Source organism: Tursiops truncatus, chromosome 17 (genome assembly GCF_011762595.2).
Source record: "Tursiops truncatus isolate mTurTru1 chromosome 17, mTurTru1.mat.Y, whole genome shotgun sequence".
In the NCBI taxonomy this organism is placed as follows: Eukaryota; Metazoa; Chordata; class Mammalia; order Artiodactyla; family Delphinidae; genus Tursiops; species Tursiops truncatus.
Window position 1 is genome coordinate 27,571,259 of NC_047050.1, and position 24,154 is coordinate 27,595,412.

General features: G+C 34.0%; 1 protein-coding gene across 1 annotated transcript in view; it reads left to right on the forward strand.

The window, feature by feature from the left end:
* The window catches only part of RALYL (RALY RNA binding protein like), a 450,880-nt gene that overhangs the window by 379,595 nt on the left and 47,131 nt on the right, over positions 1 to 24,154 (forward strand). Inside the window, exons 4-5 of the mRNA XM_019926336.3 lie at positions 10,419 to 10,466; positions 21,050 to 21,210. Coding sequence (XP_019781895.2) covers positions 10,419 to 10,466; positions 21,050 to 21,210 — 209 coding nt within the window. The remainder of the gene's footprint in view (positions 1 to 10,418; positions 10,467 to 21,049; positions 21,211 to 24,154) is intronic.

Sequence of the window (24,154 nt, forward strand, 5' to 3'; positions counted from 1 at the left end):
GCAAGACAGGAACACATCCCCATCCATTAGCAGAGAGGCTGCCTAAAGTCATAGTAAGTTCACAGATACCCCAAAACACACAAGCAGGTGGGGTCCTACCCACCAGAAAGACAAGATCCAGCCTCATTCACCAGCCTTCCTTCCACAAGGAAGCCAACACAACCCACTGAAACAACTTTACCTACTGGGGGCAGACACCAAAAACAATGGGAATTATGAACCTGAAGCCTGTGAAAAGGAGACCCCAAACACAGTAAGTTAAGCAAAATGAGAAAACAGAAACACACAGCAGATGGAAGAACAAGGAAAAACTCACCAGACCAAACACATGAAGAGGAAATAAGCAGTCTTCCTGAAAAAGAATTCAGAGTAATGATAGTAAAGATGATGCAAAATCTTGGAAATAGAATGGAGAAAATACAAGAAATGTTTAAGAAGGAGCTAGAAAACCTAAAGAGCAAACAAACAATGATGAACAATGAAATAAATGAAATTAAAAATTGTCCACAAGAAATAGCTGAGGTAGAAGAATGGATAAGTGACTTGGAAGATAAAATAGGGGAAATAGGGGTGGGATAGGGAGGGTGGGAGGGAAGGAGATGCAAGAGGAGAGAGATATGGGAACATATGTATATGTATAACTGATTCACTTTGTTATAAAGCAGAAATTAAAACACCATTGTAAAGCAATTATACCCCAATAAAGATGTTAAAAAAATAGGGGGAATAACTACTGAAGAGCAGAATAAATAAAAAAGAATGAAAAGAATTGAGGACAGTCTCAGAGACCTCTGGGACAACATTAAATACACAAACATTCGAATTATCAGGGACCCAGAAGAAGAAGAGAAAATAAAAGGGACTGAGAAAATATTTGAAGAGATGATAATTGAAAACTTCCCTAACATGAGAAATGAAATAGTCAGTCAAGTCCAGGAAGCACAGAGAGTCCGATACAGGATAAATCCAAGGAGAAACATGCCAAGACAAATATTAATCAAACTATGAAAGATTAAATACAAAAGAAAAAATATTAAAAACAGCAAGGGAAAAGCAACAAATAACATACAAGGGAATCCCCATAAGGTTAACAGCTGGTCTTTCAGCAGAAACTCTGCAAGTCAGAAGGGAGTGGCAGGACATATTTAAAGTGATGAAGGGGGAAAAACTACAACCAAGATTACTTTAACCAGCAAGGATCTCATTCACATTCAAAAGAGAAATTAAAACCTTTACAGACAAGCAAGAGCTAAGAGAATTCAGCACCCCCAAACCAGCTTTACAACAAATGCTAAGGAACTTCTCTAGGCCGGAAACACAAGAGAAGGAAAAGAACTACAATAACAAACATAAAACAATTAAGAAAGTGATAATAGGAACGTACATATTGATGATTACCTTAAACATAAATGGATTAAATGTTCCAACCAAAAGACATAGACAGGCTGAGTGGATACAAAAACAAACCCGTATATATGCTGTCTACAGGAGACTCACTTCAGACATAGGGAAACATACAGACTGAAAATGAGGGAATAGAAAAAGATATTCCATGCAAATGGAAATTAAAAGAAAGCTGGAGTAGGAATTATCATAACAGACAAAATAGACTTTAAAATAAAGACAAGAGACAATGAAGGACACTACATCATGATCGAGGCATCAATCCAAGAAGAAGAAATAACAATTGTAAATATTTATGCACCCAACATAGGAGTACCTCAATACATTAGGAAAATGCTAACAACCATAAGAGGAGAAATCAACAGTAACACAATAATAGTAGGGGACTTTAAAACCTCATTTTCAACAGTCGATAAATCATCTGAAATAAAAATAAATAAGGAAACACAAGCTTTAAATGATGCATTAAACAAAATGGACTTAATTGATATTTATAGGACATTCCATCCAAAAACAACAGAATACACTTTCTTCTCAAGAGCTCATGGAACATTCTCTAGGATAGATCATATCTTGGGTCAAAATGAAGCTCTGGTAAATATAAGAAAATTGAAATAGTATCAAGACTCTTTTCTGACCACAACACTATGAGAATACATAACAATTACAGGAAAAAAACTGTAAAAAAAATAGATACACATGGAGGCTAAACAACACACTACTAAATAACCAAGAGATCTCTGAAGAAATCAGAGGAAATCAAAAAATACCTAGAAACAAATGACAATGAAAACACAATGACCCAAAACTATGGGATGCAGCAAAAGCAGTTTTAAGAGGGAAGTTTATAGGAATACTACCCTACCTCAATTAAAAAGAAAAATCTCAAACAAACAACCTAACCTTACACATAAAGAAATTAGAGAAAGAAAAACAAACCCCAAATTCAACAGTAGGAAAGAAATCATAAAGATCAGATCAGAAATAAATGAAAAGGAAATGAAGGAAGTGATAGAAAGATCAATAAAATTAAAGCTGGTTCTTTGAGAAGATAAAAAAAAAATGATAAAGCATTAGCCAGACTCATCAAGAAAAAAAGGGAGAAGATTCAAATCAACAGAATTAGAAATGAAAAAGGAGAAGTAACAACTGACACTGCAGAAATATTAAGGATCATCAGAGATTACTACAAGCAACTCTATGCCAATAAAATGGACAACCTGGAAGAAATGGACAAATTCTTAGAAAGTCACAGCCTTCTGAGACTGAACCAGGAAGAAATAGAGAATTTAAACAGGCCAATCACAAGCACTGAAATGGAAACTGTGATTAAAAGTCTTCAAAGAACCCAAAGCCCAGGACCAGATGCATTTACAGGTGAATTCCATCAAACATTTACAGAAAACGTAACACCTATCCTTCTTAAACTCTTCCATAATATAGCACCCACATATTTTGGAACACTCCCAAACTCATTCTATGAGGCCATCATCACCCTGTTACCAGAACCAGACAAAGATGTCACACAAAAAATAAAACTGCAGGCCAATATCACTGATGAACATAGATGAAAAATCCTCAAAAAAATACTAGCAAACAGAATCCAACAGCACATTAAGAGGATCATACAACATGATCAAGTGGGGTTTATCCCAGGAATGCAAGGATTCTTCAATATATGCAAATCAATCAATGTGATACACCATATTAACAAACTGATGGAGAAAAACCATATGATCATCTCAATCGATGGAGAGAAAGCTTTTGACAAATTTCAAGACCCATTTATTATAAAAACCATCCAGAAATAAGGCAGGAAAGGAACTTACCTCAACATAATAAAGGCCATATATGACAAACCACAGCCAACATCATTCTCAATGTTGAAAAACTGAAACCATTTCCACTAAGGTCAGGAATAAGACAAGGTTGCCACTCTCACCACTATTATTCAACATCATTTTCAAAGTTTTAGCCACAGCAATCAGAAAGCAAAAGGAAATAAAAGGAATCCAAACTGGAAAAGAAGAAGTAAAACTGTCATTGTTCACAGATGACAAGATACTATACATAGAGAATCCTAAAGATGCTACCAGAGTACTACTAGAGCTAATCAATGAATTTGGTAAAGTAGCAGGACACAAAATTAATGCACAGAAATCTCTTGCATTCCTATACACTAATGATGAAAAATCTGAAAAAGAAATTAAGGAAACACTCCAATTTACTATTGCAACAACAACAAAAAATACCTAGGAGTAAACCTACCTAGAGATATAAAAGACCTGTATGCAGAAAACTCTAAGACACTGATGAAGGAAATTAAAGATGATACCAACAGATGGAGAGATATACCATGTTCTTGGATTGGAAGAATCAACATTGTGAAAATGAGAAAACTACCCAAAGCAATCTACAGATTCAATGCAATCCCTATCAAACTACCATTGGCATTTTTCACAGAATGAGAACAAAAAAAAATCACAATTTGTGGAAACACAAAAGACCCCGAATAGCCAAAGCAATCTTGAGAGAGAAAAACGGAGCTGGAGGAATCAGTCTCCCTGACTTCAGACTACACTACAAAGCCACAGTAATCAAGACAGTATGGTACTGGCACAAAAACAGAAATATAGATCAATTGAAACAGATAGAAAACCCAGAGATAAACCCACGCACATATGGTCATCTTATTTTTGTTAAAGGAGGCAAGAGTGTACAATGGAGAAAAGACAGCCTCTTCAATAAGTCGTCCTGGGAAAACTGGACAGCTACATGGAAAAGAATGAAATTAGAACACTCCCAAACACCATATACAAAAATAAGCTCAAAATAGATTAAAGACCTAAATGTAAGGCCAGACACTGTAAAACTCTTAGAGGAAAACATAGGCAGAACACTCTATGACATAAATCACAGCAAGATCCTTTCTGGACTACCTCCTAGAGAAATGGAAATAAAAACAAAAATAAACAAATGGGACCTAATGAAACTTAAAAGCTTTTGCACAACAAAGGAAACCATAAACAAGATGAAAAGACAACCCTCACACTGGAGAATATATTTGCAAATGAAGCAACTGACAAAGGATTAGACTCTAAAATATACGAGCAGCTTATGCAGCTCAATATCAAAAGAACAAACAGCCCATTCTAAAAATTGGCAGAAGATCTAGACATTTCTCCAAAGAAGGTATACAGATTGCCAACAAACACATGAAAGGATGTTCAGCATCACTAATCATTAGAGAAATGTAAATCAAAACTAAAATGAGGTATCACCTCACACCAGTAAGAATGGGTATCATCGAAAAATCTACAAACAGTAAATGCTGGAGAGGGTGTGGAGAAAAGGGAACCCTCTTGCACTGTTAGTGGGAATGTAAATTGATAAAGCCACTGTGGACAACTGTATGGATTTTCCTTAAAAAACTAAAAATAGAACTACCATATGACCCAGCAATCCCACTACTGGGCATATACTCTGAGAAAACCATAATTCAAAAAGAATCATGTACCACAATATTCATTGCAGATCTATTCACAATTGCCAGGACATAGAAGCAAATTAAGTGTCCATCAACAGATGAATGGATAAAGAAGATGTGACACATATATACAATGCAATATTACTCACCCATAAGAAGAAATGAAATTGAGTTATTTGTAGTGAGATGGATGGACCTAGAGTCTGTCATACAGAGTGAAGTAAGTCCGTAAAAGAAAAACAAATACCATATGCTAACACATATATATGGAATCTACAAAAAATAATGGTTCCAAAGAACATAGGGGCAGGACAGGAGTAAAGACACAGATGTAGAGAATGGGCCTGAGGACACGGGGAGAGGGAAGTGTAAGTAGTGACACAGTGAGAGAGTAGATTTGACATATATACCCTACCAAATGTAAAATTGATAGGTAGTGGGAAGCAGCTGCATAGCACAGGGAGACCAGCTCGGTGATTTGTGATCACCTAGAGGGGTGGGATAGGGAGGGTGAAGGGAGACGCAAGAGGGAGGGCATATGGGGATATATGTATACGTATACCTGATTCACTTTGTTATACAGAAACTAACACAAAAATGTAAAGCAATTATACTCCAATAAAGATGTTAAAAAAAAAGAGTGTGAATGTGCAGCTCTACACAATCACTTTACCACTTCCTATTTCCCATTAAAGTTTGAAGGAATCTGAGCAAATAGAATATAGATACATTGTAAAGTAGAATAAAAGTTGTAAATGTGTTCAAGATTTAAAATTTCAAATATAGACTCTTTGTGTTAAACATTCAAAACTAGTGTTTCAGTTTTCTAAAAAGTCAATTACTTGCCCTTTAGCACTGACCATGCCCCCAAAGGGCAAAAAGACACTTACAGGAATTAGCTTCCTCCTGGACAATGCCTTAAACATCTAATTTATTATCATTTTTATTTCAATGGCCTAAGAACCAGATTGTCACAGAAAACTACCACAGAGAAAGTTGCAAAAGTTCCTCCTTTAAAAGCCAAAATATATTAACTCATGAGCATAACAGCACCACTCTTGGTTTATAGCGGGGAATGGGGATCTTTTTTAATGTGAAAGACAAGTTTTTCCTACCAATACAATTCAGGATACATAAAATACCTTGTAATGCTGAATATGACTCCTGGAAATGCCATTTTTTGACATCTAACTTCAAATAGAGATTGACACAGAAAGAAAAAAGAAGAGATTTTTAAGAGAGAGAGAGAATCTGCAGGAGGAAAAAAAAAAGACAAAAAAAAAAAAAGAACTGAGGGCGGGAAAGATACTGAGGAAAGCACAGCAGGCATGAATCAGACTTGTCCCGTGGTGACTCATCTCCTTGAATCTCTTCCTCTTCCCTGGAAATCCAGCTTGATTTTACAGCTTATGACCTGAGCCAACTACAGCCATGGCATTTCTGCTAAAATCCAAACCATTAAGACAAAAGCAGCCTTGCCAAGATTATACAGATTTGTTTGTGCATTTTATTTCAGTTTTAACTTGACAAGTAAAATTGAGTTTATGATGGCAGAAAGTGGGACTTGGAGATCAATTTAGGATGCTTAGCTGTAACTTGTTCTTGTAAATATGCCTTAGCAGTCAGGTTGAACAAAAAATAAGCAGATTGGACAAGATAAGTTAAGCATAGACTGAGAAAAATAAAAATATTTTTTTTTTCTCATGCACTTTTCAATTTCCAGAAGGCTGGTAAATTATTGAAGTATTTCTTAAAGGTATAAGACGTGAGTAGAATCATCACTGTCATCCACATTAATAATAGTTCATATTTTCTTCTTGCTATTAAACTCCACTCTCTGAAGTTATAAAGTATTTTAAAAGAGTTTCAGAAAAAAAGGTAAAACACTTTAGCCACTATTCTCTCTCTATCTGGTCACATCTGAAAATACTGAGAATTAGCACTGTGTGGAAATTACTGTCCTATCAAGCAATAGCTATTTAATGCATCTAAAATGTCTATCACCATGTCTGATGCTTAGGTTAATATCAAATTAATGTATTAGAATCAGTAACTTCTCAACATTATTTAATTATTATCATTATTATGACTGTTATTATTTAATTTCTAAGATAGTTCCCAGGTCCTTAAGAAAGACAAGGCAAGAGGCTGGGAGAATATTTACATGTCAAAATGTCAGAGAATTTATCAATACAATTACAAGTTTTCTGAAGTAAATGCTTAAGCAAAGAGAGGTCAGAGGACTATATTCAGGAAGAAATCTATAGTTTAGGCAAGCTGGGCAGGATATTAAGGCCATCTTGATCACCGCTAGACTGTGAGATTGAACAAAGACAGAATAATTTCACTTCTAAATGCAAGTGCCTCTTACAGTTCCTGACATATAGGTCCTTACTCAAGTTTTGGCAAATGAGCATATGAATGACTATGCTGTACTAGAATACTTATCTGTGTTATTTAGGATATTTAATATATCTAGACCTCAGTGTCCTGTAAAATTAGGATAACACTCTACATCTTATAGACTACTGTTAAGGTTAAATCAGATTATGTATGGAAAAGCATCAAGAATAATGTTTCAATAACTAGAATGTTTCCTTCCCCAGGCATCATGTTTCATAAACAAAGTCTCAACAAAATTCTTAAAATGATATATTGTTTTGATTATCTTTTTTTTCTTTGCTTTGGTTGTTGGAAACTTCATTTGTGTTATCCAAATATGAATATTATTATACGTACATTTGTATTTAACAAACATATTCTTTTTCCCCCCAGCTTTATTGAGGTATAATTGACATATTGTGTAAGCATAAGGTATACAAGATGTTAATTTGACACACTTATATATTGCAAAATGATTACCACCATAGAGTTAGTTAACATGTCCGTCATACCACAAAATGATCGTTTCTTAAGTATCTGTCATCAAATGAATGGATAAAGATGTGGTATGTATATTCAATGAAATATTATTCAGCCATGAGAAAGAAGGAAATCTTGCCATCTGTGAAAACATGATAGACCTTGAGGGCATTATGCTAAGTGAATTAAGTCAGAGAAAGACAAATCCTGCATGGTATCACTTATATGTGGAATCTGAAAAGCAAAACCCATAGAAACAGTAAAATGGTAGTTGGCTGGAGCTGGAGTTGAAAGAAATGGGGCTGGTCAAAGTGTACGAACTTTCAGTTGTAAGATAAATAAGCTGTGGAGATCTACCAACATGTTCTTAAAAATAATCAGCCATAAGGTACAACAATGATGACTCATGACAAATGTGTATGAAAGTAGCATAACCTTAAACTTGAGACTTCCAAACAAAAGTTTGGATAAAGTGTCATCATATCCCTTATCTGCAGAAGAAACCAAATCACAATGAAAATTATATGTACTGCTATTTCAGGAAACTTTTGAGGTGAAATTTATACCTTGGATTTGGTGCTAGCCAGTAAGTTTTCTTTAAAATCCCTCAACACAACATCATAGTTGAGTCTAACACCGGCAATATCAACTAAAGTATTAAACATTACGACTTAAACAATCTGTGACTGTGGGACAAAAAGGGTTACTTTTGCTCTTACTGCTTCAGCAGTGGTCTCATTTTCTTCCTTTGTTTGCAGAGGTAGATATACAGCAGCACTGCTCTGGCTAGACAATGCTTGGTCTTCCATCAGACACTCACATGGAATAGGTCTTCACTTTGCACTTCAGAACTTGCGTTCAAAGTCATTGTGTTCCATTAGACTGGTTGGAGGTGAAACCAACCCTCTCTGATGGGCTATGTATGCTATAGCAGGTTTTCTCCACCCTGCCATATGTAACAAGTGTCAGGACAAATACATACACTTATCCGGAAAACCAGAAATAGCAAGCCCTACTCAATATGTTCTTTCACTTTTCCTAACATAAGAATAGTTAGAAAGTAAAGGACCATTAAGTTGACCATCTGGGGAATATAAAATGACTTGCCTGTTGTACAGTGGTTAAACACAGAATTGCCACATGACCCAGCAATACTCTTTTTAGGCATATACCCAAAGGGGATGAAAGCAGGAACTCTAACAAATGCTTGTGCACCGATGTTCATAGTAGCACTATTCACAACAGCCAAGAGGTGGAAACAACACAGATGTCTATTAATGGATGAATAGGTAAACAAAAAGTATATATATACAATGAAGTATTATTTAGTTATAAAAAAATGGAATTATGATATGTTACAACATCGATAAACCTTGAAATATTATGCTAAGTAAGATAAGCCAAACAAAAAAAGGACAAATATTGTATGATTCCACGTATATGAGGTACCTAGAATAGGGAAATTCATAGCAACAGGAGCAGTCACTGGGGCTTGGTGGGCGGGGCCAGGGGAAGGAGGGAATGGAGAAGTATTGTTGAATGGATACAGAGTTTCAGTTTGGGATGATAAAAAATTTTGGAAATGGTTAATGGTGATGTTTGCACAACATTGTGAATGTACTTAATGCCACTGAATTTTGGCATTAAATATTGACTACAGAAAGCTTAGAAAGGTAAATTTTATGTTATATATATATATATATTACAACAATAACAAATGAATAAACATTTTAAATGATTAGTCCCCTGCAGTAGAGATACTCCATTCATCACGAGATTAAATTTCTTCCAAGCTAGGGAGGGTTGCATGGTGTCATAAAAAATAGCTCCAGACATGGATTCAGAAGTCTTTCTCTGAAGCTTCAGCTCTGTCACTTACTAGTGATAAAAATTTGAGATAGCCCCTTAGGTCCCGTGCACATTAGTTTTTTTCCAGTTATAGTATCCAACAGAGTTGTTGTGAGGACTTAAAATTAAAAGGAAATAATTCATATAAAGTGCTTTGTAAACAACAATTGTACAAGTGGATGGGGGAAATTTTTTTTACATTCCTTTAAGGAGCTTGTTAATAATCTTATCACTAAAATGTATGTATTAATTCCTATTTAAATGCCCTAAATTATTGTTATTGTTGGTAAGACTCAAAGTGTTTTTTTTTTAATTTTTCTCTCTATAAAGTATTGAATCACAAGTTTTTAGAATCAAAAGGAAATGCTGGATTTCTGAGGAAACTACATTTCTATTTACTTTTCTAACAATGAATGCATCATTAAACCCTTTCATTTATGTTATTTCAATACCATTTGTTTAATGTTCATTTAGCCTCAGTATACATACCTTAGGAAAAAAGGATAGCTATATTATATCTTGTCTGGGGTAAAAAAAGTGGTCCTACAAGTAGTTCAAGTATTAAAAAATTAATTTTGCTTTCTGCTCTCAGCTTCCATTCCAAACCACTCAATCCATTATCAGTCTTTTCATTGTCAAACATATAATGAGTTTGATACGGCATTATATCCAATTAGACATTATCTTGTAAAGCCCTTTGGATACATAATTACATTGAAAAATAAATATTTAAAAGTAACAAATGTATTGCTATTACATTATAAATTAATACCAAAATTGCTGTTGTCAACAAATAATTTTTTGTTTCCCTCCTTAGTGGTTATGTCTTTGACTATGATTACTACAGAGATGATTTCTACAATAGGTATGTAAATTTCTCATCCTTCTTTCCCTTTGACTTAAATTATGTTTTAACTGTTCTGTACATTTCATTCACAGGTATTATTGATTAATACATTTAAATAATATTTTATAGTAAAAAAAAGTCCCAATAAAATATAAGATAGCCAGATTTTTCTATTTTGATTGTACTTACTGAAATATAGTAGATCTTGGACTTTCAGAATTCAGAGGTGCTTAAGCCTAAAATTTGGTTTCTAATGTTTGGATGATATTCTAAAGATTGAATTAACCCATATTATTTTCTAGATGTGTAGGTGACTTGGAATTCTTCAAGACTGAGAGATTTATAAATTCAGAAAATGAGTACAACCTTCTAAAATACATCTGCTTTCATACAACACATAGATTCAGTAAAAATTAAGGACAATTCTTGCTTTGCATAGCAGTGTGTGACCATAAAAGAAAACCATGCAGAGTGATGTTAATAATCAATGGGGGGAAATAGGATTTTTCCATGACCTTTAACAATTTTTTGTCAAAACATTAAAAACTCTTTTATGTTATAAATATACATATTTACACATGTATACATATATTTAAATTCCCTCTTCATACGTATAGGAAAATACAGTGAAACTAATAGCTATTTAGTACACTAATTTAAAATTTTAACACTGTAATGTAAAAATACTGAGAATTAGTTTGCTTCATTTCTTTGTAAAAAAAGACTTATCGAAAGTAATTTGAACAGCACTTGCCTTCTTCTTTTATTATAATATGGAGAAAGCACCTCTTTTATTCCTTGGTGAATTGTCATACTCCCAAGACTGGATCAGCTTTGACATTTTATTAATGTTGTGAACTACCTCTGAGACTTCCCTCAGTATGTGGTTCTTTTGCCAAGTGTCACTTCCTCTGGGACATCTTTGTCCCCTTCCAGCACATCACAACCACTTTCTCATTTATGTCAATATGTTTTAATTTCAACTTACAATAGCATATTTTAATATAACATCTTTAATTTCTGATATTTTCCTTTTAGATGTAATTTTATGTAAAGGAATGCATTTATCTCTGGCTTAAACCACTATTTTGCTTCATCTGTGGGCACTGTGTTTAAGGAAGTCAATTTATGATACCTTGTGGGAATTTTTTTTTTTCAGGTAAACTGTATATCAAATAGCTTTGTGGATTTTGAAGGAATTTTTGGCACTCAGGGCCATTTTTAGGCTGTGCAAATCAATCCTTAGGGCTTTCTGGGGAGCATACTACTTAAAATTCATATAAACATATCGGATGTAATATATATATTTGGAATAAAAGAATATGTTTTATTTTACTAAGTTCCTCTGCCTCCATCTCTAGAGTCTCTTGAATACAAGAGTGTCCACAGCCCTATAGTCAGCTATTTCTCCTCTAATTCCATTTACATTTAATTTTATTTCCAGTGTTACTTTTCAACTCTTTGCTGCACCAATCCCTTCTTTTGATTATCCATTTTTATAAAATGCCACATGGATTTATCACCAGCAGACAAGGAAACAATACAACTACACATTTGCTATCCTTGTGTGAACTAACAGATGCACAGGGACAAATCACTGACAGACTTTGAAAGAGGTGATGTGATTGGCCACTGATCATCATGAGCATCTGTCATTTACTTATTGATTTGTGGACTGAAAAACTAGCAGCAAAGCTTGGACTTTACGAAATTACTCACAGTTAATATATATGGGGTAACTGAAATTTGTTTTGTGCTGTTGGGGGACTGGTGTTATTTAACTAAGCATTGGTAATTGAGATATTAGAGATATGCAAAACAAGGACTGACTGTGTGTAGATAGATCATTGGACCACACACACACAAAATGAGGTAAATATTGTTTAAGGCTTTAATTGTAAATAAATACATTCAAACAAACAAACAAAAATTCCAAGGCATAAAAATGCAAACAGAGAAAAACAGAATAGACATTTTAAATAGGGAAGAAACTTCATAATCCCTTGTAAGGGTCTTGCTCTCTCTGCTCCAGCCACGAGGGTCCTTTTTCAGTTCCACAAGAACACGGTGTTCCTTCCTGCCTGGGGACCTTCTTCTGATTGCTCCTTCTCATACCTCACTCCACCGTCAGTTAACTTGACTTCATCCTTCAGATCTCAGCATGAACACCTCTCTCAGACTAAATGAGGTTCCTCTGTTCCCCTCTCAGCACCTGTTACTATTCCTTCACAGCACTGTTCCTGGTTTTTATTGCTATATTTCTCTCTGCAACAACAGTATTTGATTTATGTCCTTCCTTCCTCCAAAAGGGCAGGGAAGATGCTCAGTTTTGCTTATTGTATCCTCAGGGACTATCATCAAGTCTCACACATAGTGGATACTCAATTTTTGTGATTAATTCATCTCCTTAGATTTAGAGACATTTTGTTTTCTCCAAGGTCACATAGTTAATTAGTGGGAGAACTACAATCATAAACTAGGTCTCCATTTATACTCAACAACCAACTGTGTGGATACGCAAAACAGAAGAGGAGCAATGTCAGTCTATGGTTTTACATAACAGGAAATAAGCTTATCTGCATGGAAATTAGATCCACAACCATACCTTTATCACCACTATGTTCAAACTACTGAGTTAAGCAAATGATTTCTCTAGTCAACCCTTTAGGACCAAACATGAATTTTTAAGGATGGTTTTCTCAAATAATTTTTATAATTTCTATAAAATATAATATTTTATTTTAAATATTAAATAGCTTATAATAACTTGTCCTAATGATGTGAAGATCTGACAGCATTAAAATAATCCCAGTTACTACGAAAGATAATATTTAGATATCCTTTATTTAAAAATTTTAGTTTTTGACAAATGTAAATTTTAGTTTTTGACAAATGTAAAAACATTTTCTGATATGCTTTTATGTTTCAGGATGCAGAACACTGTCTTCATTGCTATGAATAAAGTTTTCAATTAATATACATTGTCTTTTAATCTGTTAATATGAAAATGTTTTTGCATTGTAATCTCTTAAGTATTTTCTATCATGTGATTTCCTTCCACATTGAAAGAATTTCTACCTAAAATGAAGTAGATGGTAGGAGACCCAAGTTCTGGTAATTAACCTGTAACTTTGGGCAACTAGGTAGGTTTTCAGTTTTTCATTTTTAAAATGAAGCCAATATCTGCATTTGCATTTTATCAATAAAAATCATTAGATAGATTAGACAGATGATAGATAGGCAGATAGGCAGATTTTACATGCAAAAGAGCAAGAGCCTTAATCAGCAAATAATTACAGAGCCTGAAGCTTTCAGATGACACTCCACTACACAAAAAAGCTAACTCTGAACAATTTCCAAAATCATTTATTTGTCTTATATAAAATCTGTTTGGTTTATAAGTGTTCAAAGATCAGTATGGGTGTATTGCTAACAGACTCTCTGAGCAGTCTGTGCCCTCATTAGTTTATGTTTCATTTTTTCACTTGGCTAAGAAAGACAGAAGCATCTGCCACTAGTAGAGGTAGTCAGGAGTTCCCTGTGAACATAGATCCCCAGGAAAGGAAAACAGAGTGGAGAGGCTGGAGAAGAGAAATAGCTTACCAAGTCAGTGCTAACAGTTTTATCCACACTAATTCCTCCTTAGTTACTCTCTGCTTGTAGTTATGGTTAATTTCTTTTCTCTTTTTACTAGTGGTGCAAACTTGGGCAACTTATTTAATACCACAAAAACTATTGTCTCATCTATGAAGTGAGCATGAATTTAATGCCTACCTCATAAGATTGTTCTAAGGATTAAATGAAGTAACACATTTTCATGACCTGCATTATGCCTGGTATGTTTTTTGTGCTTAATCCATGTTAGCTACTAGTAACCATTAACGGTAACCATTAACAGTGATGGAGAATATGTTTCTTATACTGTTATTCATGTAGCAGTGTCCCTATGACAGAGCAATACACTGGTTGCTCAGTTGTCCTTCCATAATAGTCCATCGTGACACCTCTGGATCATTCTGTTTGAATTGTTTTCCCTCCTCCTACTCCCCCCCAGAACATTCTAGTTGCAGCTGCACACTCTTATCTGCAGAGAGAGACCATTCAGTTATTTCCATTAACTCCATGCTGCTTGGTTTTCTGTCAGGAAAATGGAAATCATACAGTTATGTTGAACAAGGAGAATTGTTTGTAAAAATTTTCTAACTATGTATTAAGGAACTGAAAAGGCAAAAACAAATAAACAGCAACAATAAAACCCACAGTGGTATGATGGAGTTAGCAAACTACAGGAAGCAGCTACCACCTCTAGGGTTGGGGAAACAGAGGAAAAGATGGGATTATCAAATATCACTGTAGAAAAGGGGATTTGCACAACTCACAATGTGAGTAGGAGGTTCTGCTTAGCTGCTGCTGCTGTATCTGAGCCCAGAGGGGGAACCCGTGGGGCTGGAACCCAGACCTCTAAGGGGGCAATACCAACTGGTGCCAGGATCTCTGAGGAAGTGTGAAGACTGTTCTGCAAATGTTGCAAAATTACTCAAACTGGATTCAGTTGCTACTACTGGAATGATTTTTTGCTGCCAGGGTTAAGAAACAAGGCTAGAGTAACGCTGACAAGAAAAGGGACCCAAAACAAAAACAGGAAGCAAAGCAGGAAGGGTCAAGTTCTCTCTTCCTCTTCCAGTCTCCTTCTCAGGTCCTTAATTGGCTGAGCCTAGCAAGGAGCCAGCTGGACCCCACAGAAATGTGGTTTGCAGACTCCCAACCCCAGATGTGACTGAATGTCTCACATAAGCTGAGAGATAATACCTTAATAACTGACATTGATTTACATCCTATTGTTAGCCTATTTCTGCCAGTTTTGGGAATTCTAATGTAATTGGGGATTTTCAACCCTTAAACTGTTTCAGCTTAGAAAACTTCTCTACACAAAGTTCCATCTTAATGTAATTGTTTTGGTACATTTATCCAGCAGTAATTTTTCCAAAAACTAATTTAGTGTCTATCCATGGTTTCAGGGATCATGAAGAGTATCACTAAATAATAGAATTGAGTGGTTATTCTAAACTTTCATTTTTTGTATTACACAAAGAATTGCCCAATAATTTACAGCATTCAGTGACATTGTCTTTTAAAATGTCAAGTGTGACTCTACATGAAAAACATCACATGTTATTAAAATGAAACATAAATATATATACTCTTCCAAGTAAAGTGAAAGGAGGAGTATACCTAAAATTATATTGAACACCCCTGAGGAATGTTTTCAATTTCTGAGACATTAGCAGTTTTAATCCAACCTTTTTTCAATAGTATCAGGAAAGGCACTGAGCCATTTATAACCTCCAGTAATGAATAAACGTGTATTGACAGAGAAAAAGAAATGCCAGAGCTGCTTTTCCATATTTTTTATATATATATATATATATATATATATATATATCAGTGATTCAAAATCTGTATTGTTCAGATCTGGATCCATTTTGACCTTGTGTAAATTAACATAAGACAAGCTACCAGAGTTGAAGTTAATGAAAAAAACTCTGTCAAGTTGCACTTGTCTCAGATCATTGATTATAGAGCACAGTATATATTCATGAATACTGGAAAAACATATTAGCAAGAAGCAACGTCTATTTCACTGTGCAAATTTAAATTACCATCTGATAGAATGGGATTCCACTTAAAACATTTGGAAACCGTAGCATGGCCCAGTTGACAAAGGGTGCGATTTGGAGTTAGAAGCAAGTTTCAGGCCTCGGTGTTCATGTGTTGACTGGTTAAACTTGGGGGAGTCATCTCATCATTTTTTCACAGGTTTCCTTCATGGGCAAAATGGCTTAACAACATACACATTACAGAATTGTAATAATTAAATAGGAGAATCATTTTATTGATTTATAACCTCACCATTGCTATTTAATTACATTCACTTTTTAATTACCCAAAACTCTATACAAGATATAAAAGATAGAAAAATTATACAAAATATAAAGATTAAGTTAAGATCAAAATATTGCCAAAAAAAGATCATTGACAATTTCAGAAAGTCCTTTAAAAGCATGTTCAAGAAGCATTTGTACAAGATTGGGGATGGAGCCTGATGTGGGATGGGTTGTTGGCAGGGGTGGCTTCACTGAAAATCTTGGAAAAGTTTAGGGAGAAAAAACAGAAATGAGAATTACTCATTGACTGATCTCAAGTGTAGTGTGCCTTTAAAAAGTATTTTCGGATTCAGTTGTAACCAAAAGCTTATTTGAAGTCAAGGTAGAAATTATAAACAGAATTTTGAGTACTTCAAACAGTATAGAAAAGAGATATACTAATAGGCTAGAATCATTCATGTGGATTTCAAATATATCCTTTCTTAAAAATGAATAGTCACCTTAATTTGGTTTTATAGACTATTTTTACCAGAAGTTAAGCATGCTGAAGACAGAAGGGTGCAAGGTTGAATCAAGACAGAGCTGGAAATCTTCTCTGGTCCTAGAGTTAATGATCTTCATTTATCTGCTAAAAGACCCCAGTGAGAACACGGCCCTGAATTTGTTGTCAGAATTTGGCTCTGGGCAGGTCAGTTATTTAACCCTAAGTCTAGACTACATTGTTTGGTTAGCATTTAACCACGTAGGGACTGTAAGTTTGGGTTCATAAATAAAGAAAATGAAAAACTCTTTTTTATGAGGGAAATTTAGAAGAAAACAGGTAATTACTGCTTCTTAAATTACTATTTATCTAAATGAAATTTTAGTGTTCAGTGTAATATGCAAATATTACATTTTCAATTTTTTTTCACAAATTTTAAAATCACATTGGTTGACAGTGAAAAATAGGCATCAAGTCAAAACTCCATCAATCAAGAAATGATTTACTAGTCTGTGGTGTATCTACTTGAGAAAATGCACCACAGCAATTAAAATAAACATTAGGAAGACCATTTAGCAAACTTGAGAAACGTTCTTAACATAAATCAAAGAGAATTAGCCAGAATACATGACTGTACATATATTATGTTTTCAGTTATGTGCAAAATATGGATGCTTGTGGGAAAAAAAATAGAGAATGACAGTAGTTGTTTTAGGGTGAGAGATTGGTAGTTGTTTTCTTTCCATGTATTTTTTCTGAAAATACATGTAAAGGTTGCTTTATTATTGTTGAAGTTTAATAATAATAAACTTTTAGTAAAAACAAGAATTCAAAATTATATTCATTTTATATGTCAGTATAACTTTAAGTTGCCTTTGTCCAAAAAGCAACTTATTAAAATAACTAATATCCTTATTCTTTCTAGAGACAAGGTATGTCTATTTTTATCAAGTAAATCAATATTAAAATTGTTTACCAGTTTTTAGCTTTTGCTTGATAATGAAATTATACATGAAATAATGATAATGATATTATTAAAGAAAACAAAATTCCAAACAAGAAATGGGGACATGAAAAGTAGAAATGTTTATTCAATAAAATAGACCCTCAAACGTCCTCAGTTTGTTGCTTTTATTAAAATCTGACTACATTTATGTTATTTACTGATTGAAAGTAGGTCTTTTAAAGTTTTTATTTTAAAATAGACCTTAGGGAAGGGAGAATTATGTGTTTGACTTCATTATAAATCATTAGCTATTTGACCTGTAAACATTATGGGAAAAACAGTATTCTAACAATATTAGGGAAAATGAAGGACCATTACAGAAAAGGAAAGGGAATGTAATTCTGGGAGTGGAAGAACAAAAAACCAAGAGGACGGAAGAAATTTTAAGCTTTTAACTGACCTTGGAGATTTGGATTCTATTTAATTCTATTGTATGGCAATTTTTGTTGGACTATTTTCTTTGATTTGCTATAGACAGGATTCGGATGATAAAGACAATGCTTGTGTCTCCTTCACAGGCTGCCTTTCACCTACTTCCTTCTGCATTTAGAAGAGCCCCTACATCTCATCCTGCAATCCCAGAAAGCTGACCCCTTCCCATCCTTATCTTGTTATGTTTTTATGCTTTAGGACAATACCCAGTCTTCCTTCTTTTTATTTCTGGTAAGCTCTACTTTGCCCAGTGAAAATTAACAAACATCCCAACTCCATTAAAATTTAAAATTATATTCTCACACGAAATGCCCATTTAGCTTTGTTTGTATATTACAATATCACTTTTTAAAAATTAAGTTCTGATGCCGCATATCTTCCCAACACAGTGACAGAATAAATTGGTAAAACCTGATTCCATGGTGAGAAAGGAGTCATGTTTCTTTGAAGCAACACATCAAAATATTCAGAGAACAAGGATTACTTCCTATAGGAATTTACAACAAAGAACACAACACACACTGAGCATTTTACTAAAATGTACATCCTATATTAAAAGTATGTCACAAGTACAGTGAACAAATGTAGCTCTCTTTTCTCCACAGGAGAGTAGGCCTGGCCAACACTGGAAGCTTTGTAATCCCTGTTTGGGGGGAAGCAATAGAAATATTGATAAACATTGCAGTTAAAATATTATTGAATTGCATTTTAATTGAAGTAGCAGTGAATATGGTGACTTTACTTGGCCTGCATTTCCAGTATAGCATTTTTACATCATTATACATTTTAGTTGTGCTTTAGAAATTTTCTTAACCCAGAGTATAGATTAGTTTATTTAATGAACCTGCTAAATTGCATTTTCAAGTCCTGGGGAAATTGTTCCTCCAAAAGAGCTTGCCATTCATCTCAAGCAGCAACTTCTACCCTGGGAGAGATCAGTCAATTGTCATATTTCTTTTCGCTCAATAGCTCTGGGTGTTTTAGCTCATGAAAAGTGCCTTAGTATCTTGGTTCACTGACTTAAGTTGCTCTGTGATTTCAACTTATAAATAAGTAATGTAGACTTTGTTTTGTGATTGAAATGAGGGGCAGGCTTAGTTGACCCTTTTGATTTTCCAGCCCTTAGTGGTATGAATGAGATTCACAACCCTTTTCAGCCTCATCCTGTCTATATCTTTTGAAGCAAACTATAATGTGTTGACATCCATGACCTGATATTTGCTGGCAGTTCTGTGGCTCTAATGGACTTTGCTTATGCACAGAGGATGACACCTCTCTTTAACTCTGTCTCGTTTCATTTATTTTCCTTTCCAGACATCTCTTAGTATTTCCCTAGCATGTTTCCAAATCATTTTTGGACAGTGTAGCTCTCTAATGTAGAAGACAATCCTAGTACTAAGTTCTGCTTTAAAGGTGTTTTATATACAAATTTTCTTCTCCATAGTGTCATAGTTTTCATTATTTATGAATGAATATTTGGAAACCAGCCTATCTTGTTATTATATTTCATTTACTATTTTCCAAAAAGAGATGATCACATTTCCATCTGTATGTGTAAATGAGATGTAATTTTATGAAATAACCTATTATAGAAGGTTTTAGATATTTTAAAATTTAAAACTGTTCTAGTTTTCTCATTTCTGTCTTTCACATTATTTTTATTGACTGTTTTAAAGCAGTTATGAGAAGGTAATTCATATAATGGTGTCACAGTAAACTACATAATAATCATCATTCTAAGTCAATAACACTATTTTCTTTATAGTGGACAAAGTAATAATACCTCTGGTTCACTGGCAAATAGAATATATATATCATATTTTTTTCTCTGAACCTTTTATTCTGCCCAAATGTGCTAAGTCACACAAAAATTTGTTATGTGTATGCAGTATAAATAATACGAAACTTTGAATCTATTAATTATATATTTATATAAATGAGTAAATATTCTTATACTTTTGAGTCCTTTCATTGTTTAATGGAAATGCCTTGGTTGTAGTGAATACCATTTTTCACTTTTTAGCAGGAACTTCAAAGAATTTTACTGGTATTCTTTTTTGTTAGAGAATTTTTTAATAGCTAACTACAAATATCTCTAGTCTCAATTTGCATGTCTATCCAATAGTCAGAATAGTAAAAGAGTTATCCTGATAAATATTTCCCACCAGTTCTTGAGTCAACAAAGGTTTGTCCTCATGCTATGGGCATTTCATTCAAACTCAGTCTCCTTTTTCTGTAGTCAGCTGAGCCTTTCATTACTTAAGGAAATCCTTAGAGAGAGGTAAGGAACAATATTGATTTGTCTCTTATAGCTGCCCTCTTTAAACTAGACATACTCCTATTTTTTTTGTTTCCTTCTGAGCTGTTTTCTGATCATACAGTAATTTTCTTTGTCCCTGATTCTGCATGGTCTATTCCTCCTTTCACACTTATGTGCTAATAAGTATCTGATGTGTTAAAGGAATATTTCTGTTCCTAAAATGGATAAATCTGTTAAATCAAGAAAAGAAATATACTTGGGAATGAAGGTCGACATAATTTCAACATATTGAAAAGCTCCTTGTTCTTTCATACCTTAAAAATGAATTCATATTAAGGGTCAGATTCTGATGCCCAGAAAGCATAGACTATATTAGCATCCTGTTTCTTTAGCGAAAAATGAATCTTCTTGAGGACAACAATGATAACAAAAATATTTATTGACATTTTTTACAAGGCCATTCTCTTAATCGTCTCACACATTTGATAGAACACTTAGGCATAAACCAATTCTCAGCCACGTTTGTATTTTGTGAAGGTTATTTGATTACCATGGGCGTGTGCCTCCACCTCCCCGTGCAGTAATTCCGCTGAAGCGTCCCAGAGTGGCTGTAACAACTCGCAGGGGGAAAGGAGCCTTTTCCATGAAAGGGGGATCAAAATCTACTGCCAGTGGATCTTCTTCATCAGGCTCTAAACGTAAGTATCTTCTTTATTTTATTTCTCTTTAAAGAAGGGGGGGGGATACTTATCACTGCATGAATGTCTATACTCAAATTAATCAATGATTATGGAGCATCTGCTGTGTACAATATATGAGAGAAATGTAAAATGTATAAGAAATGGTCTCTGCTTTCCACTACACTACACTGCAGTAGAAAACTGTTTTATTAGAGCAAATAATATGCTTTTGGCCCACCTAGCTTGTGACATATTGAAGTCTTGAAATATAACATGTTGCTTTTAATGAAGAAAAAAATTCACTTCAAAATAGAGTGAATATAGTATCTTTTCAGGGAAACAGTATGCAAATTCAATGCATGTTTTGAATATTTGAGCACTGGGATAATTAAGATAGGCAGAGTAGACAGGTTAAAAGGGTAACTTTCCATACTATTCTAAATCATGAGAATTATGTGTCTGAAAACATGTAATGTCTTAAAAAAATAATATATAATTTCACATTAATTAGTAAAAAGTAGAGATACAAACTTCCCAACTAAACAGATTGCTAAATTTTTATATGGACAAATTCAGAAAACTCTAATTTATTAGTAGAATATTATTCCTAAGGAAAGGATAGCAAAATTTCTTGCATTTCTTGAGATTACATTCTACAGAGAAAAGACAGACAAGAGCAAGCAAAGTAAAATCTGAGGTGTTACACAGTAGATCATCACTATGTAAAAGAATAAAGTAGAATAAAGTTGGGAGCACTGTATTTCATTGGATGATGTATGACTGCCTCTCTGACAAGGTGGCATTTCAGCAGAGACCTCATGGAAGTAAGGGAGTGAGAGGGTGGGCTTGAAGCTATCAAGGGTAGAGTGTCTGGGTAGAGGGAAAGGTCAGTGCAGAGATCTTACATTAGAACAAGAAACCAGTGCAGCAGAGGGAGAAAGAGGAAATTAGGCAGGAAATAAGGTATAGGGAGGGCGAGTTCCAGGGCAGCTTGTCAGGCCATTGTAGGGATTTTATAGTTACTCTGCATCTCAATCTTTCAAGACAAATAAGGCAAATACTGTTATTCCAATGTCACTGATGAGTAAGCACAGAGAAGTTCACATAGTAAATGGTAAGGCCAACACTAGAACTCATGTTTTTTTTCATTTTCATCCCTATATACTATCTACTCTAGAACATTGCCTTCTGTCTTAGTGCCATCAGAAATACTAAGAAAGGACGTTCTTGAAATACTTTGTTTTTACATGAGAATGTGCAAGATGTAGTTACCGGAAGCACTAATGTTTCCAGTAACAAAGTTTTGTGCACTCAGAACTTGACTTAGCTAATATAACCTAAATAGCAAATTACATAGATATACAGTTCCATATGTACTGACTTATACATTTATCTAATTATTCTATAAATAAAAAATGTGAATTCCCTTTTTGAGTCTTAGTAATAAAAGAAAATGAGATTCTGCAACAATCTCTAAACAGTCTTATATGCTCTCTGAGTATTGTCCAAAAACAAAGAAGTTTCTTGAATTTGGTTCTTGCTGTGGAAAATTGAACATTGAATTCCCTGCTAGGTTTATAGAAGACTTTTTTACCCTAGTAGTGTTAACTTAATTTCAAATAGAAATATCTTAAGCACCTGTGGATTCTTTGCCCTGTAGTCACTTTTAAAACAATGTTTACCAATGGAAACGTTATTGATATTTTGGCCATGGCAGTTCTACATTGTGTAAGAGTATTCCAAGCTTTGCAGAACATTTAGCATCCCTGATCTCCAAACCTGAAAGGCCAACAGCACTCCTCAGTCTTTGTAACAACAATGTGTACCCTTATACATTTCTAAATCTTCCTTAAGGAGATGGTACCACCCTGGTTTAGAACCAATGGATGGTGGCCCTTCTTGGGCAAGAGCAGTTTTGTACAACTCAGCCACTTGATTGCCATAAAACAGAGTGATGCAGAGAAGAGTGGTATTTTACAGTGGTTATTTTGATATAAATATCTTAATATTCAAATGCTTAAGCTGCATTTGGCTTTTTGATTTCTAGTTTTCTTGGGTCATGGAGAGAGAATGAGAATTATAAAATCTTTTTTAAGGATGTTATTAAGAATTTCTCTTGGTTTCATAATAATGAGATTTTGTCTGGAAAATAGGATATATTTTCTGCTTTTAGTATAATACTATGTGTTTGTTTTACCTTGTTGGTTGTATCATCCAATCCTCTGTAGAATTTGTTCTTTTGTGGCAAATTGATATGTCAAATTCTGAAAGTGATTGTTTAAAAATCCTCTACCAGATAGTGACTTTATAAAGTTCTTCTTTTCTTCAGGTTTTATTTTATATCCCACATTGCTTGGATGTTTTTTATATGATGTTTTATAATAATAAGAGGAGAAAAATCATAGCTAACTTTTTTGGTGTTTGTTCTATGATAACTATTGTTTTAACCATGTATTTTTATATATTAGTGCATATAAATTCATTTAAATATATTAATTTTACATATATTAATTCATTTGTTTCTCATAACTGCCTATAAGTGAAGTATTATTATCATTCCCATTTTATAGGTATAGAAAATGAGGCATAGAAAAGTTAAGGAATATCCCTAAAGTCACAGAGATATTTAATAACAGAGCCAGGAACTACAGCCTGGTTCTAGAGCATCTGTGTCTAGAGTATAGGCTCTTTAGTCTGTGCCCTTTTTAACACTGCCTCTCTATAACTTCTTGGAGAATCGTAACTTTTATTTATATAATATCTCATTTACTATCTTTAGCCTAGAATTTTACTCTGTTTGATACTTTGCTTGATCCTTTACTGATAAGGCTCTCTTTTGGTTTGCATTTCCCTAATATATCCATTTATTCTCCACCTTTCTTTGTCGTTAGTTTCCTGGGGCAAGTGTAATAAATTATCACAAACTGAATGGTTTAACAACAGATATTTGGAGGCTGAATGT